At 40.2% G+C, this 14,475-nt stretch overlaps 1 protein-coding gene across 3 annotated transcripts in view; it reads right to left on the reverse strand.

The window, feature by feature from the left end:
• The window catches only part of AGMO (alkylglycerol monooxygenase), a 261,159-nt gene that overhangs the window by 119,684 nt on the left and 127,000 nt on the right, over window positions 1-14,475 (reverse strand). For all 3 annotated transcript variants that reach the window (XM_005306643.5, XM_065583183.1, XM_065583185.1), the window contains exons 9-12: window positions 13,262-13,396; window positions 12,650-12,766; window positions 3,592-3,674; window positions 2,531-2,636 (exon numbers count right to left, since the gene is read on the reverse strand). In XM_005306643.5, coding sequence (XP_005306700.2) covers window positions 2,531-2,636; window positions 3,592-3,674; window positions 12,650-12,766; window positions 13,262-13,396 — 441 coding nt within the window. The remainder of the gene's footprint in view (window positions 1-2,530; window positions 2,637-3,591; window positions 3,675-12,649; window positions 12,767-13,261; window positions 13,397-14,475) is intronic.

The raw sequence follows: 14,475 nt of genomic DNA on the forward strand, positions 1-14,475 counted from the left end.
TAGCCTTCTTGGCAACAAGGGCACACTGTCGACTCATATCCAGCTTCTCGTCCACAGTAACCCCCAGGTCCTTTTCTGCAGAACTGCTGCCTAGCCACTCAGTCCCTAGTCTGTAGCAGTGCATGGGATTCTTCCATCCTAAGTGCAGGACTCTGCACTTGTCCTTGTTGAACCTCATCAGATTTCTTTTGGCCCAATCCTCTAATTTGTCTAGGTTCTGTATCCTATCCCTACCCTCCAGCATATCTACCACTCCTCTCAGTTTAGTGTCATCTGCAAACTTGATGAGAGTGCAATCCACGCCATCCTCCAGATCATTAATGAAGATATTGGAAAAAAAAACAGCCCCAGGACCGACCCTTGGGGCACTTCGCTTGATACCGGCTGTCAACTAGACATGGAGCCATTGATCACTACCCGTTGAGCCCGATGATCTAGCCAGCTTTCTATACAGGCTGGTATGTCCCCCTGGTGACTCAACAGCATACATAGTCCACCAGACAACCTTCACCAAGTATTTTTATGATTGTTTCACCTTTGTGCTCCAGGTACAACACCAATATAGCAGCAGCAGCTAGCAGGAGTCCCCTCTTGCTGCCTGGCTCAGCCTTTTACCTACTTGCCTTCTTCTCCCAGTTATCCAGCTGGTAAGCTAATTACCTCATCCTCTTCTCCACACGTGCCAGTGATCCCTTCTAATTTTCCAAGCCAGTTCACTATCTAACTCCCTCCAACTCTAACCCTGAGTGCTCTAAGTGACCAGAGTCCTGGCTTCCAGAAAGCTCTATTTATAGCTGCTAAGGGGGGAGGGATAGCTCAGTGGTTTGAGCATTGGCCTGTTAAACCCAGGGTTGTGAGTTCAATCCTTCAGGGGGCCGTTTAGGGATCTGGGGCAAAATCAGTACTTGGTCCTGCTAGTGAAGGCAGGGGGCTGGACTTGATGCCCTTTCAAGGTCCCTTCCAGTTCTAGGAGATGGGATGTCTCCATTAATTATTATTATTAAGAGTGCCCTATCACACCTTGGGAAGCAAAATAAACACAGGACAATTAATTCTATGTTTAAAATATATCTATTACACTAGTTTACTCAATGTACACTAACATTTTTTTTCCAAATGCTAGGCCCTTCATACTTAAAACAAAAGCCATCATGAAATCCATAAAATGTGGGATTTAACTCTGACATACACTGATTAAAAGAAAATAAGATACTTGTTGATTTTAAAATCAAGGCTATGACACCAATATAACAATTACCAAAAAGTTCAAAATAATTTGTAAATAGTGACACTTTGCTAACCAGCTTTACATTTTGTCTAACAATTATTGTTTCCTGTCCTAGGGGGAAAGAACACTAGAATAATATATTTTTCCATGATGATACTGCCTGCTGTCAGGGAAAAGGCAATAGAATTGGTACCATTTTCAGAAACACCCGATTAACAACGTCTTGGGGGTCAGATCTTTAACTGAGGTAAATTGGTGTAACTCCACTGAAGCTGACAGAGCTATGCCAATTTAGACCACTTCAGGATCTGGCCTTTGATCTTTCTGTTTCTAAACCAAAAGATACATATATGTCCTAGTTTTTAGAGGAACTTCCTTTTGCTCAGGGAAAGGCATTTGAAACTGTTATTCTTAAAACCCCCACTCCATTAAAAACACTAAGTTACTATGTTTAATGCATTCTTCTTAAATAACTTACTTATGCTAAATAGCTTGCTGCATGTTTGCTTGGCACTTCATAAAGCTATCATACAGTCAAATGATTGCATTGGACCCTTCAGATCATCATCCAGCCGAACCCAAAAGTAAACTTTATTTGTTAACCAATCTCTCAATAGTGCAGTGAACCATTCATAAAACCAGACTTGCACAACCCTAACATCTCCTCATCTCGAAACTAACCATCGATTCCTTATGAATGTGGTACAGTTTGGAGTCATATGAAAAGTATCATTTTAATATAAAATACACACCTATATTTTGGGAAACTCAAGTGCAGAGAAACCAAAAGTCATACACAGTAATCACAAACGTGTCATAATGAGAGTGTGAAATCAGGCAACACAAAGTCAATCTCAACACCATGATAACTGAGCATGCCTCTTTGGGCTGTTGTCAAATCCTGCAGAATAATTAAGATCTAGGAATAAATTAAATCTGGAGGTTGGGCAGCATATGAGGGTATTTCTTTCAAAGTTTATGGCCAGCAATATATTATTTTTGCTTAGCAGGATAACACACATTGTTGTCTCTGACTTGATACATTATGTACCAACCACAATTAACAATTTCTCCCATGGTAAAGCCTCAAAATGTGTGAGAAATATGATAAAAGGCTAAGAAAAAAATTCCCAAATTCTGATCAATTGTACAGTCAAAAATATGTATCAGAAATATATACCTCTAAAGGCAACCCATCATCTTAAATTGGCAAAATGACTCATTTTCTGAAAAGGAAAAAAAAATCTAGAGTCCCTAGGGTCTGCAAATTGCGTGCAGCATTCTTAAAAACAAATATCTTACCTCATAAGGAAATGCCAAGGAAGCAATGTATATTTTCAGGTAACTAAGTTTGTGCAGAGCTAGAAAGACTGAGCAGCGGACAACTTCCAAACTAGCTGCTTTGGGCCTAGAAATAAGAATTAAAATTAATGTTCAGTCTTTTCTCCTTTGCATGTAATCTGTTGAGTACTTCAGTGACAATAGGAATACAGAACAAGGCACTGATGATATCCTGTAGTAATATGCAGTTGCAACTGAGTTTTCACTATAAATCTGATTTAAAGTTTACAATTTAAAACCTTAGCTCTGAATTTGCTGGATTAGTAAGCTTGATTTGGGAATCATTTCGATATCTGAGTAATGTGTTCTACCTTAAATTACTGATATATATATATACTCTCAATCTTAATTCTATGTTAATGTACTTTTTGCCTGGGAAACTCTGAATAAAGCTGTAACCTATTAATCCCTATTGGTGGAGTAAATTATTTATTATACAAGAGGTGAGGGTAAGAATGGGGCATGGCAAAATTATGAAAAATTCTTAATGAATAATTTGAGCCTCTCTTTACACAATTCTAATTTTCCTTTATTTACACCCATCCACATTTTAGCTGCATAAATTCTAAACTTCTCCTGTACATTGCCAAATTCTTTCCCTGTGCTGAAATAAACAATTTAGTGTGTAAAGATCAAAGATATTTACCTCTGAATGTCAATCAGAGCAGGATTGTCACTGGAATGTTAAATGAAGACATAACCATGTATTTAAATAGTTGCATAGTTTTCAGGCAGGCTGAATACCATTTCTCTCTACAGTTGTTTTCCATTATTTCTTAGGTCCTTACTCACGTTGAGTAGCCCAACAGTCCAATTCGTGGTGTTGGGTACTATTTATAAGTGCATCACAATTTGGTCCATACATTGCAACGTGCAAGTAGGAAGTCCACGCATTTGATTAACATTATAGTCGTTTGATACTTTAATGGTTGCCATACTTTATAAGAGATTGTGGTAGCCAATGGACTTTTTTTTTTCACAGCCAGGAAACAAGAAAAGAAAGAAAATGTTTCATGTCTTGCCTTTGCTCCAAAAGGAATCCAATGGAGGTCAGTGTCAGGATAATGTAGCCAATCCTCAGGAGAAGAGTTACCTGTGATAATGTCTGTTAAAACAACAAAGAGGCAAATTACTCATTTAGGGTGACTCTCTGAAGGGATATTGGGTTCTAAACATGACACTGGAGCAGCCTGAACTTTCACTCTCAATTATACATTAGTGTTTCCTTTTAAAGTAGTTTGATATTTTGAACTTTATATCTAAAAAAAACCATGCCAGATTCTCCAGCCCACTCCCTAAATGTTCTTATTTTTGCTTCTTGGAAGCTACAAGAATCAGATTTTTCCCAAAATAATTCTTATCATAGAATTAGTCTTCAAAATATGTTTTTAAAATTTTCATTACTGTTTTCCCCCTGAAATTATTTGAACCCTTCATACTGGTACCCAAAAGCAAACAGCTATTTTTTCTAAATATTTTTCTAAATATTTTTTCTAAGCCCAGCCTGCTCTTTTTCCGGTTCATAATGTCATTGCAGCTTTGCAATGGTTCCCCAGAGGGTACAGGCAGTTGAAAACAATATTGCTTAAAAAAAATGAAGACGGTTAGTAACCGTTTTTTCTTCTTCAAGTGTTTGCTCATGTCTATTCCATGCTAGGTGACTCACAAGCAGTACCGCTGGAGGTGGGCTCGGAGCTCATACACATGCTGACTGCAACACTGTTTTCCCAAAGCTGGCATCATCACAGGCCTGTTGGGTGATGGCATAATGAGAAGTGAAGGTATGAACCAGTTTGCAGCTCTGTGGATGTCGTGGATTGGTACCTGCACGAGGAACACTGCTGATGAAGCCTGGACTCTTGTGGAATGGGCGGTCATGATGGGCAGAGGCGGAACCTTCGCCTGCTTGTAGCAAGCTTGGATACAGGCGGTTATCCAAAATGAGATTTTTTTCAGATCTCTCATCCTTTCTGCTACTGCTACAAAGAGATGCATTGAGCTGCAGAAGGGCTTAATTCTCTCAATCTAAAAGGCCTGGGCCTGCCTAAAATCCAACATATGATGCTGATGTTTTTCAGTGGTCTTGTGAGGTTTTGGAAAGAAGACAGTCAGAAAAATGTCCTGATTGTTATGGAATTGTGACACCATCTTTGGTAGGAAGGCCAGATGATGGGCACAGCTGGACCTTATACTGGAAGAACACTGTATAAGGGAGTTCTGATGTCAGGGCTTTGATCTTTGAGACCCTTCTGGCTGAGGTGATTGCCACAATAAAGGTGGCCTTCCAAGAGAGAAGTAGTAAGGAGCATGATGCTAACAGCTTGAAGGGAGGCCTTGTGAGCCTTGACAGGACCAGGTTTAAGTCCCATGTCAAGATTGGTTTGTGAACCTGAGGGTAGAGTCTTTCCAGCACCTTGAGAAACCTGACCATCATCTCATGAGAGAACACTGATCTGCCATTCACTGGAGGGTGGAAGACTGAACTGGCTGCCAAGTGAACCTTAATAGACAAGAGAGACGGACCTGGATGCTTGAGGTTGAGCAGACAGTTGAAGATAGACTGCAGAGAAGATCGGGATGGAGATAGATTCCATTCAGCAGCCCCAAAAGTGAAATGTTTCCACTTGGCCTAGTCGAAGATTTTCTACTACCTGGCAAGACCTGTCGAACTTGATCAGAGCAGGCCTGCTCTTCAGGGGTCTGCCATGCAGCAACCATGCAGTCAAGTGCAGGGAGGTGAGGTTTGGGTGAAGCAACCTGCCATGGTCTTATCAATTCAAGTCCAGTTGGAGCAGGAATGCAAGTGGAGCTGCCACCGAGAGGTCCAGAAACACACCAAACCAATGCTATCAGGATAACCCTCACCTTGTTCCATTTGATTTTAGGAGGACCTTGTAAACCAAGGGGATAGGTGGGAAGATGTACAGCAGGTGGTCTGTCCTTAAGACCAGGAAGGCATCGGCGAGGGAACCCATGCTGTGCCTGAGCAATGAACAGAACTGATAGCATTTCCTGTTCTGTGCGGTGGTGAACAGGTCCATCTGGGGAGGCCCCCACTTCTGGAAGATGACACTGACGACCTCCGGGTGAAGGGACCACTCATGGTGAGAGGAAAAGGATTTGCTTAGGCAATCCGCCACTGTGTTTCAGCCTCCCAGGAAATATGACATCTCGAGGTGAATGGCATGTTTCATGCAAAAGTCCCACAGCCAGAGGGCCTCCTAGCACAGGGCTGAAGATCGAGCCCCTTCCTGCTTATTGATGTAAAACATTGATGCAGCATTGTCCATCAAGACCTGCACCACTTTGCCTGAGATCTGGGGAAGGAACATCTAGCAAGCCAAGCGTACTGCCCTCAGTTCCCTGATGTTTATATACAGGGAGAGTTCTTCCTGGGACCACAGGCCCTGAGATTGCCAAGGTGGGCTCCCCATCCCAGGTCTGACACATCCAAGACTAGGGTTACTGATGGTTGAGGGGCAGCAAACAGTACCCCCTCTATTACGGATCCTGGGTCTCTCCACCAGGTCAGCAAAGCAAGGACTGGAGGCAGGATCATAAGTATTGAGTCCAAGTGATGTCTGCTTGGGGAGTAGACTGATGCCAGCCACATCTGTAGGAGTCTGAGGCGTAGCCTTGCATACTGCACCATGTAGGTACATACTCCCACATGACCCAATAGTTTGTCGCAGACCCGAGCAGTCATTATTGGGTGGATCATGACCTTGGAAATCGGGTCCAACATAGCTCAGAATCAGGCCGCTGCCATAAAAAAGAATGGCCTTCAGCCGAATATCTCTATCTGTTCTCATGCAGGGTTTGAAGTCCCTGCAGATCTGGCACTTCTCTTTAATGCAGGCTCCTCCAGACACTTGACAGCTAGTGTGCAGGTCACTAACTGGCATCTGCTTGCCACACAAAGCACATGGTTGAAGCCCAGGGAAACGGGCATGCCCAGCCCCAGGGGCAAAAAGTCCCTTGATGACAGGGACAGTAACACTATAATATATAGTAACTCTAACTAAGAACTTTAACACTAACTACAATAACTATACAAATATGAACAAAGAAAGTCCAAACCACTGGGAAAGAAGACTTTCTACAGCAAGAGGCATTGTTCCAGCAACTGTCACAGGCGGTAAGAAGGAACCGAGAGGGCATCGGGCTGGCGGTGCCCTTTATACCGGCACATATGTGTGTGACTCCAGTGGGCGCTAGAGCCGGCCCAATAGATACCACCGAAGGAAAAATCTCTGAGAACTGTGCATGCAGTGCACACATACCAAGCATGGAATGGACATGAGCAAGCACTCGAAGAAGAATAGAATTGCTAGCACACTGAGAATCAAGAGTCAATATATTTATGTGTTTACTTTTCCTTTCTGATGTATAAAGATGTATAAACTTTTGCTTCCCCAAAAGAGAAAAAAAATAAGTTTCACCCTGTTTATGGATTTGAAATGTCAGGAATACCATACGAGGGTGTCCGCATGAGAGCTGGTTGATTTTTTTTAATTGCAATTCACAGGGCTCAAAATGGAGGCATTTTTTCAAAATTTTTCGTGACTTCTTTATCAAAATTATTATCAACACTGTTTGTTTACCAACACATAGTTTTCAATAGGCAAAGGGAAAATATTTTGGAAAAAAATGAAAATTTTAAAGATGGTAACGGTTTCCATGAAACCACTTTTCACTTGAAAAATTCTGACTAGCTTTAGTCCTCACTTGCCTCTGTTTGATGGACCTGACATGAGATAGAGAGGACCTAAATAAAGGTGTCACCCAAGTTTGTAAACTAAACTGCAGATTTTGCTCCCCACCACTGGGGAAGGAGAAAATACTGAAATTCAGATGGCATCCTGTGAAGATTTATACACATGCATAATCTCACTCATGCGAATAGTCTCCTACAGTGGGTGTGTAAATCTTTGCAGGATTGGGACTCAGTCATCCAAGAATTATCCTTCTGTTCTCCCTAATCTCAGTTTGCAAAGGGAGAATTAAATGTAACCTGTGTGACTGTTAGGTTCCAGCAAAGAGAAGGGAGTATAGATATATTTCTAATGTAAAAACATAAAAGCCAGAAAAAGAACAGAGGCAGTCTTTATATAGACTCAAAGGTAACTAAGCTTTTAGCAGCTGGATTACAATGATATGCAGTTCACATGTATAAAGCCCTTGCTCATAAACAATAAGAAAGCAGGGGAAAAATAGGTGCAAACTGTCAACTTCACAGTTTCTGCTTCTTGGACCACTTTTTATTTCTTCTCAGCAACTCTGTCAATTGGGAAATATAATTTGTAGTGGCATCTGTATCCTTTGTCAAACCTGATGCAGGTACTACGCTTGACAGAAGGAGGGCCTGTAGATCACCATTATTTACAAGTCAAACCTATTCTGACCCTCTTATGCTATGTAGACACGCTGAAAGGAAGAATATATACTGCATCACTTGTCTCCCAGGGTACGTCTACACTACCTGCCTATCTATCGGGGATCGATTTATCGCGTGTAGTGTAGACGCGATAAATCGATCCCCGATCACTCTCCCGTCGACTGTTGAACTCCAGCTTGGCGAAAGGTGGAAGCAAAGTCGACGGGGGAGCCATGGCCGTCGATCCCGTGCCGTGAGGACGCGAAGTAAGTAATTCTAAGTCGATCTAAGATACGTCGACTTCAGCTATGCTATTCTCAAAGCTGAAGTTGCTTATCTTAGGTCGATTCCCCCCTCCTCCCCCTAGTGTAGACCAGGCCCCACTCTCAAAGCGCTCTACTTTCTGAAATGGTGAAGGGTGAACCGTGTGACTTTTTTGGCAGGTACAGGTGCAGTATGTGTAAGTTAAGTGCAGTATATCACAGTAGATGGGGAAAGTGCCACATTCAAGCCATTTCGCATAGCAAAAATGTGTTCCCACATTTGTAGGCTGTTACTGTGGGCTGTCTTTTAAACTTACAATAAACCAAAGTAATCTGCATCCAAATATAGTGTAATATAATAACAGATTTATTCTAATAGATTGTGGTAACAGGAAACGTTGAAAACATCAGCCCATAGTGTAAATGTGTTTATTATTTAACTACTATAACTTTCTTTTTACAGTTCTAACACTGTAGTTACTCCCTAGCACGGTTCATCAATTTACATTTCAAACTTGTTTCATGGTATCACCCCATAAAGTGGACTCTGGCACCCGAGCATCAGTTTCCTAAACGTTAATCTATCAAGATCAACAAAAAAGTCAGTAGATTATTTCATTAAACCAAGCACTATATATTAAATGTGTGCATTGCAAGTTGCAGTGAGAAAGGAATGTGCTTTTTACATCTTAGCATTACTGCTAGCATCCTCTTTCCACTCCAAAAATTATATGTATGCATAGCTAGATAAAATAAATGAGTATTTATATACTACAGTATTTGAATAAACACAGAAGCCCGTGGGACCACAGCAGGGTCCCCAATTTCAAGTCAGCCACAACGTTTGCAATGTGGTTATTGGCTGCAATCAAACAGAAAAAAATATTTCTGTTGGATTTTGATTTCATTGTATGCTTTCAAAATGTCACAAAGTTTAAGAAAAGGAGTTATGGAATTTGGGGAAGAAATTTACACTGCTTCCTAATCAACAGACTATTTTTTAGTAAAGAAGAAATAATTTACTCAAACCAAGTAAATACACCATTCAAAATGAATGTGTATTTAGATAAGAGTCAGTTTCCAAATTTACTTTTCGTTTCAAGGGATTTTAGATTATTTTATTTTTGTGAAGTGTCCCACAAAAGTATTTCTCATCCTGGCATATTGCAGAGCTTCAGCCCCTATGAAAGGTGCTGGCACCTTTCAAAATTTACCAAATGCTAACAATCTCTACCACATTTTATGTTTCCTCATCTAGCAGCACTAATGCAAAATTCAGTTTCGATGTTAAGGAGGTAGCTTTGTTAAGTTTCTCTATTTAGAGGCTTTTATCTGAAAACCCTTAAAACTTCTGTGAGTGCTTAAAAATACAGGCCTATGTACACCACCCGATGATGTCCTGTTGCATTAGATTATGATTGTGTTCTCAGCCTTTGAGAGACATGTTTTTATCTTATCTTTTCTCTTGGTCTCATCAAAACTGCTCATGTACTAACAATCTAACAAAAGTACGCATATTAACATGTGCTATAGTATCAATCAGCAATAAGACACTCCAGCAAGTGTTGATTAAAATACACTTTGAGTGATTTTTGTAGTAGATGCAGTTATGAAACTGATGACTTTTGTTTTGAATGTACTGCAGTTTTACATTTCCAGCATTTTCTCTGGGACTAATCCAAAGCCCATTGCCTTCAGTGAACTTTCGCTCAGACCTTGGTGTGCAGAGCTCAGCAGTAACTTTTATTCTCAGAATGTTGTGCAGACTGCTATGGAGAAAAGAAAGACAATGTGCTCTCTCTTGCAGAAAATTTATAATTTGTTTTTTCTTGTTTTGCTGTTTTCTTAAGTTAAATTAAAGGTCATTCCTACTGAAGGTATATGGCTGCTCTTTGTGTATGGAAAAACTTAACACTTTTGAAGGACATGAAACCAAAGACTGAGTGACTCTAACCACATGAGGAATGTAATAACTGTGTGCTGCTCGAGTGTCTTATTGCTATTATGAAATGGAACTTATTCCCCCCAAAATTAGGAAAACAGTTAGCTCTTTCCATTTATGGAGCTATGCCATGGTTATGGCATAATTTGTAGCCAAGCAGAAAGTTCCAGTTTTGTCTACAACCATTTCATAACACAATGTACAGGAAAACTGATACTAAATGAAGAATTTGCCAAGTTACGTTATCCATATATGTGCTCTCTTCTTGGGACAGTTTCCCCTCTGTATTTTTAAAAAGATCCAGAAACTTGGTCTTCTGTCCAGCACTGCTTTCTTCAACTTCTTTGGCATTTATTTCCTGAAGTATGGGCACTTCTCTTCCTGTTTTCTCTATTACCCCATTACCTCATGTTTTATGCAGGTCATTTTCTGCTCATTTTGCAACTTTAAATTTACAACAGTGAAGCTTCAGGATGGTTCATTTGTGAAATTGTGGAGAATTTGAAAGAATAATGTTAAAGGACTTAGAGTTTTATTTAAACTTCCTTTAATCCTTTGACAGCACGTCTTAAACAGCTGCAGTTGTAAATGATAGTACAAAAAATAATTGGGGCCACATATTCCCCCAACCTGAGGGGAAAAAAAAACAAAACTGGGAGAAATTCATGTGCAATACACTATAGCTCTTGCTGCTGCAAAGATCCACTGTATGCATACCTAGATCAATCAGATTTACTGGTGGCAGGGGACATGGCCTGAAAACCATTCATTGCCTGGAGATCCACAATACATGACACTAGCTCTCTCATATGCACTGTAGCTCTAGCCCATGCCCTCAGAAATTGCACCACAGCCGTGCACCGTATTACCTTTGGCTCCCCAAACCATGGAGACACACATGACTTTCTGGTGAGGTCACAGGGTATGCAGAATAAGTTGATATTAGTTCAAGCAGAGTTAACTTTTTTCACTTAAATTATGCAGGGATGCTGTGTAAAATAGTTGTTCTTTAACTCCTCTCCCACCAGAATGGCACAATCTGTATTTTGTGTGCTCTTCAGACTTTACCTATTTGGTACTGAATGGCTTTGGGAGGCTATATGGTGCCATGGGATCATACCTTTTAGCTTGCCACCATGCAGGCCCCAACTCATTGTTGCAGTTTCAGACCATCTTCCTGCCCTACATGTCATGGACTGGAGAAGGAGCATTCGAACCAGAGAACCAACACAAATATTTTGACCAAGATTTTTTGAAAGTGACTACTGATTTTGGAAGCCTACATTTTTGGGTGCCCAACTTCAGACATTTCAATAAGGACTGATTTTTAGAAAGTGCCCAGCACTTATCCTCTAAAAAAATCAGGCCTCTAAGTTTTTACCATTGGGCAACCAGAAACTCAAGCACCCAAATTCATTTTTGAAAATGTTGATATTAATTCTTTTATCTGTAATTCCAATAAATTGGCTTCGTTCTACCTTTTTACTTGAATTATCCTAAACTTTATGCATTTATATAACTATGTAACAATGCTAAAATCTGAAGATTTTAATCCCTAATTTGTTTGTGAAGGGGAAAAATATCGTTCATATTATAGAGTTGTGATAAACTCACGACAGACAGCTGTAAGGGCGGGGTAGAAAACAGTCCCAGAAGGTTAAAGGCCCTCCTCCCTATCAACTGGGGAGGGGTGGCTACAGGTCAATCAGGTTCAGCTGAGAAGGGGTTACCAGAGATCAATTAGGGTCAGCTGATTCCAACTAAGGGCTGCCTGAGACCTTTTTAAACCCTCCCAGGAGGCGGGGGGGGGAGAGGGAAGAGTCAAGCTGCCAGTAGGCGAGGAGCAGCAAAACAGCAAGCCTCACCAGGAGGGGGAGCTACATTCCCTCCCATAAGGGAGAAAAACAAGCCAAAAAGACTGGTTGAGAGAAGGACAGACTGCCCCTGTGCAGCCAAGAGGGACTGTTTTACCCCAAGCCCGTCTTGCCAAGGCTAAAAACAGCTGAGGCTGGTGAGACTGAGAAGGTGCCTTGCCATAAAGTATATTTTAGTTTCATCATCATAGACACATTTCTTAGGCATGATTCCAATCTCTGTTGCATTGGTTTTAAACTGGTACAATTCTATTAACTTTAAAAATAATATATGAAGATATACCAATCTCATAGAACTGGAAGGGACCCTGAAAGGTCATCGAGTCCAGCCCCCCCCCGGCCTTCACTAGCAGGACCAAGTACTGATTTTTGCCCCATATCCCTCAGTGGCCCCCTCAAGAATTCAACTCACAACCTTGGGTTTAGAAAGGCAATGCTCAAACCACTGAGCTATCCCTCCCCCTTCAGTGGAGTTACCACGACTATAGCAACATAAGTGAGAATAGAATCAGGCCCTTACAGAATCTGTTTTATTACTTCAATTTTAATATTAAAAACATCTCACACCAGATTTTTTTTGCTAACATCAAACACTTCATTTCACTAAAAGTGTGAATTACTTACAGCCTGGGTCTCAAACAGGTCCACATAAAAGCCCAGCATCAAGGCAAAATGTACTACTGCATAGACAGAAAGATATATTGGCAATCTGGGATTGAATGGAACCTCTTTTCCAGTGATCTACATGCATCAAAACAGATAATAGTCTTCATTAGTAATCTATTTCATCATGTTATCCTTTAGTACCTATGTTAATTGCAAATACCAAGTGACTAAGGGTCATATTTAATGGCACGTGACTAGTCACTTAGGAATATGGGGAAGAAAGGTAGAAGAGTGCTGTTATCAAAATATATACATAATCTATTGTGAGAAATAGATTAAAATAAAGGTTTTTTTAAGTGCTACTTTATGCAAAGCATTTGAAAATCTCTCTCAAATGAATGATGAAAAGATCTTTGAAGTATAAAAGTCTATATGTGTCTACTCTTTTACTCAAATATAAAGGGAAAACACAGCTAAAACTTCCATTTCATTAAGTCTCTGTTTCATTTCCCTCTTCTTTAATACTGCTAATTTAAGATGGTACAAGTAGAGTTTTTAACCTTGATCCAATAGCACTAATAGGGCAAGTAAATTATATGCAACTGAAAGCCTGCTATATATTCAATTTACCACTGGGATTTCCTCAGGAAGGCCGAGTCTAGGTTTTCCTGGTCCCCAACCTGGGCCTTTGAATATTACAGAGAGTTTATTACTGAATCCAGGTGTGGCCCAAAATGTGCTCCATATATAAGCCAAGTGACATAACTGTGAAGACATAAGTAATTGTCCATATTTATTATTAAAAATAGCAATTTAGCAAAACATTTACTTTACCCTGCTTTACCAAGGGACTGATATTCAGAGGTTCTGAGAACTCAAAATTCCAGTGAAAATGCAGAAATGTTTCACTAATAGTTCTGAATGGAACCTTCTGCGTGTAACTATTTCTAGGTGTAAATGCCACTCAGAAATCCCCATGTTTCACATCAAGTATCAGACTAATTTGTTGGTAGAACACACTTTTCTGGGCCAGCACATGGGTTTAAGTTCCACAGCAGGACCCAGGCTCAGGGATCAGACTGTCATACAGTCATAAGGGGAACTGCAGTGTTAGAGACACTGGACCAGATTCTGTTCTGATTCTCATCCTGTGCATCCCCGTTATCTTTGAAATGAGATTTGAAATAAGTGCAAGGTAAACAACCTTTTGGGTTTTGTGAAAAGAGGCAAGGTTAATTGTCATCCCTTAGCCAACAATCTTCCTCAATTAAACAGATTCCGATGTTCAAACTGTATCTCAGCTTTTATTGAGCGCATGTTGGCTGCTGCATTTACTGCCAACAGTACCATTAATTCATTGTTTAATAAATCATTCTGGGATACCCTGAATGTCAAAGGTAATAAATAGATGTGTTAAAAACAAATTATATAAGACATCAGACTGGGGAATTGCTTCTAAAAGAGCAATATTTAGAGCAGATATATGTAACAAATAAAATACACTTTGTATTTCTACCACCTGCTCATAAAGAATGTTATCCTAACTTAGCAGGGCAAAAGACTAATCATTACATGAACATAACTCATCCCTTTCGTAAATCCACTGATTTCAGTGGTGTCACAACATGAATAATTTTCACCCATTGCATTTTCACCACCAGTGTGTACAGCTGAACCCTTCATCCTTATGAGAACACTGAAATATACTACAGCGAGAAATGATAAGATAATAATTGAGATTTGCAGAAATATTTTATATGGTGGTTTATATGAAATGGTTTAAACCACTGACATGTGCCAGAGTTACAGTAAACACTTCAAATAATTACAAAACAATCTATAGT

This window comes from Chrysemys picta, chromosome 2 (genome assembly GCF_011386835.1).
Source record: "Chrysemys picta bellii isolate R12L10 chromosome 2, ASM1138683v2, whole genome shotgun sequence".
Classification (NCBI taxonomy): Eukaryota; Metazoa; Chordata; order Testudines; family Emydidae; genus Chrysemys; species Chrysemys picta.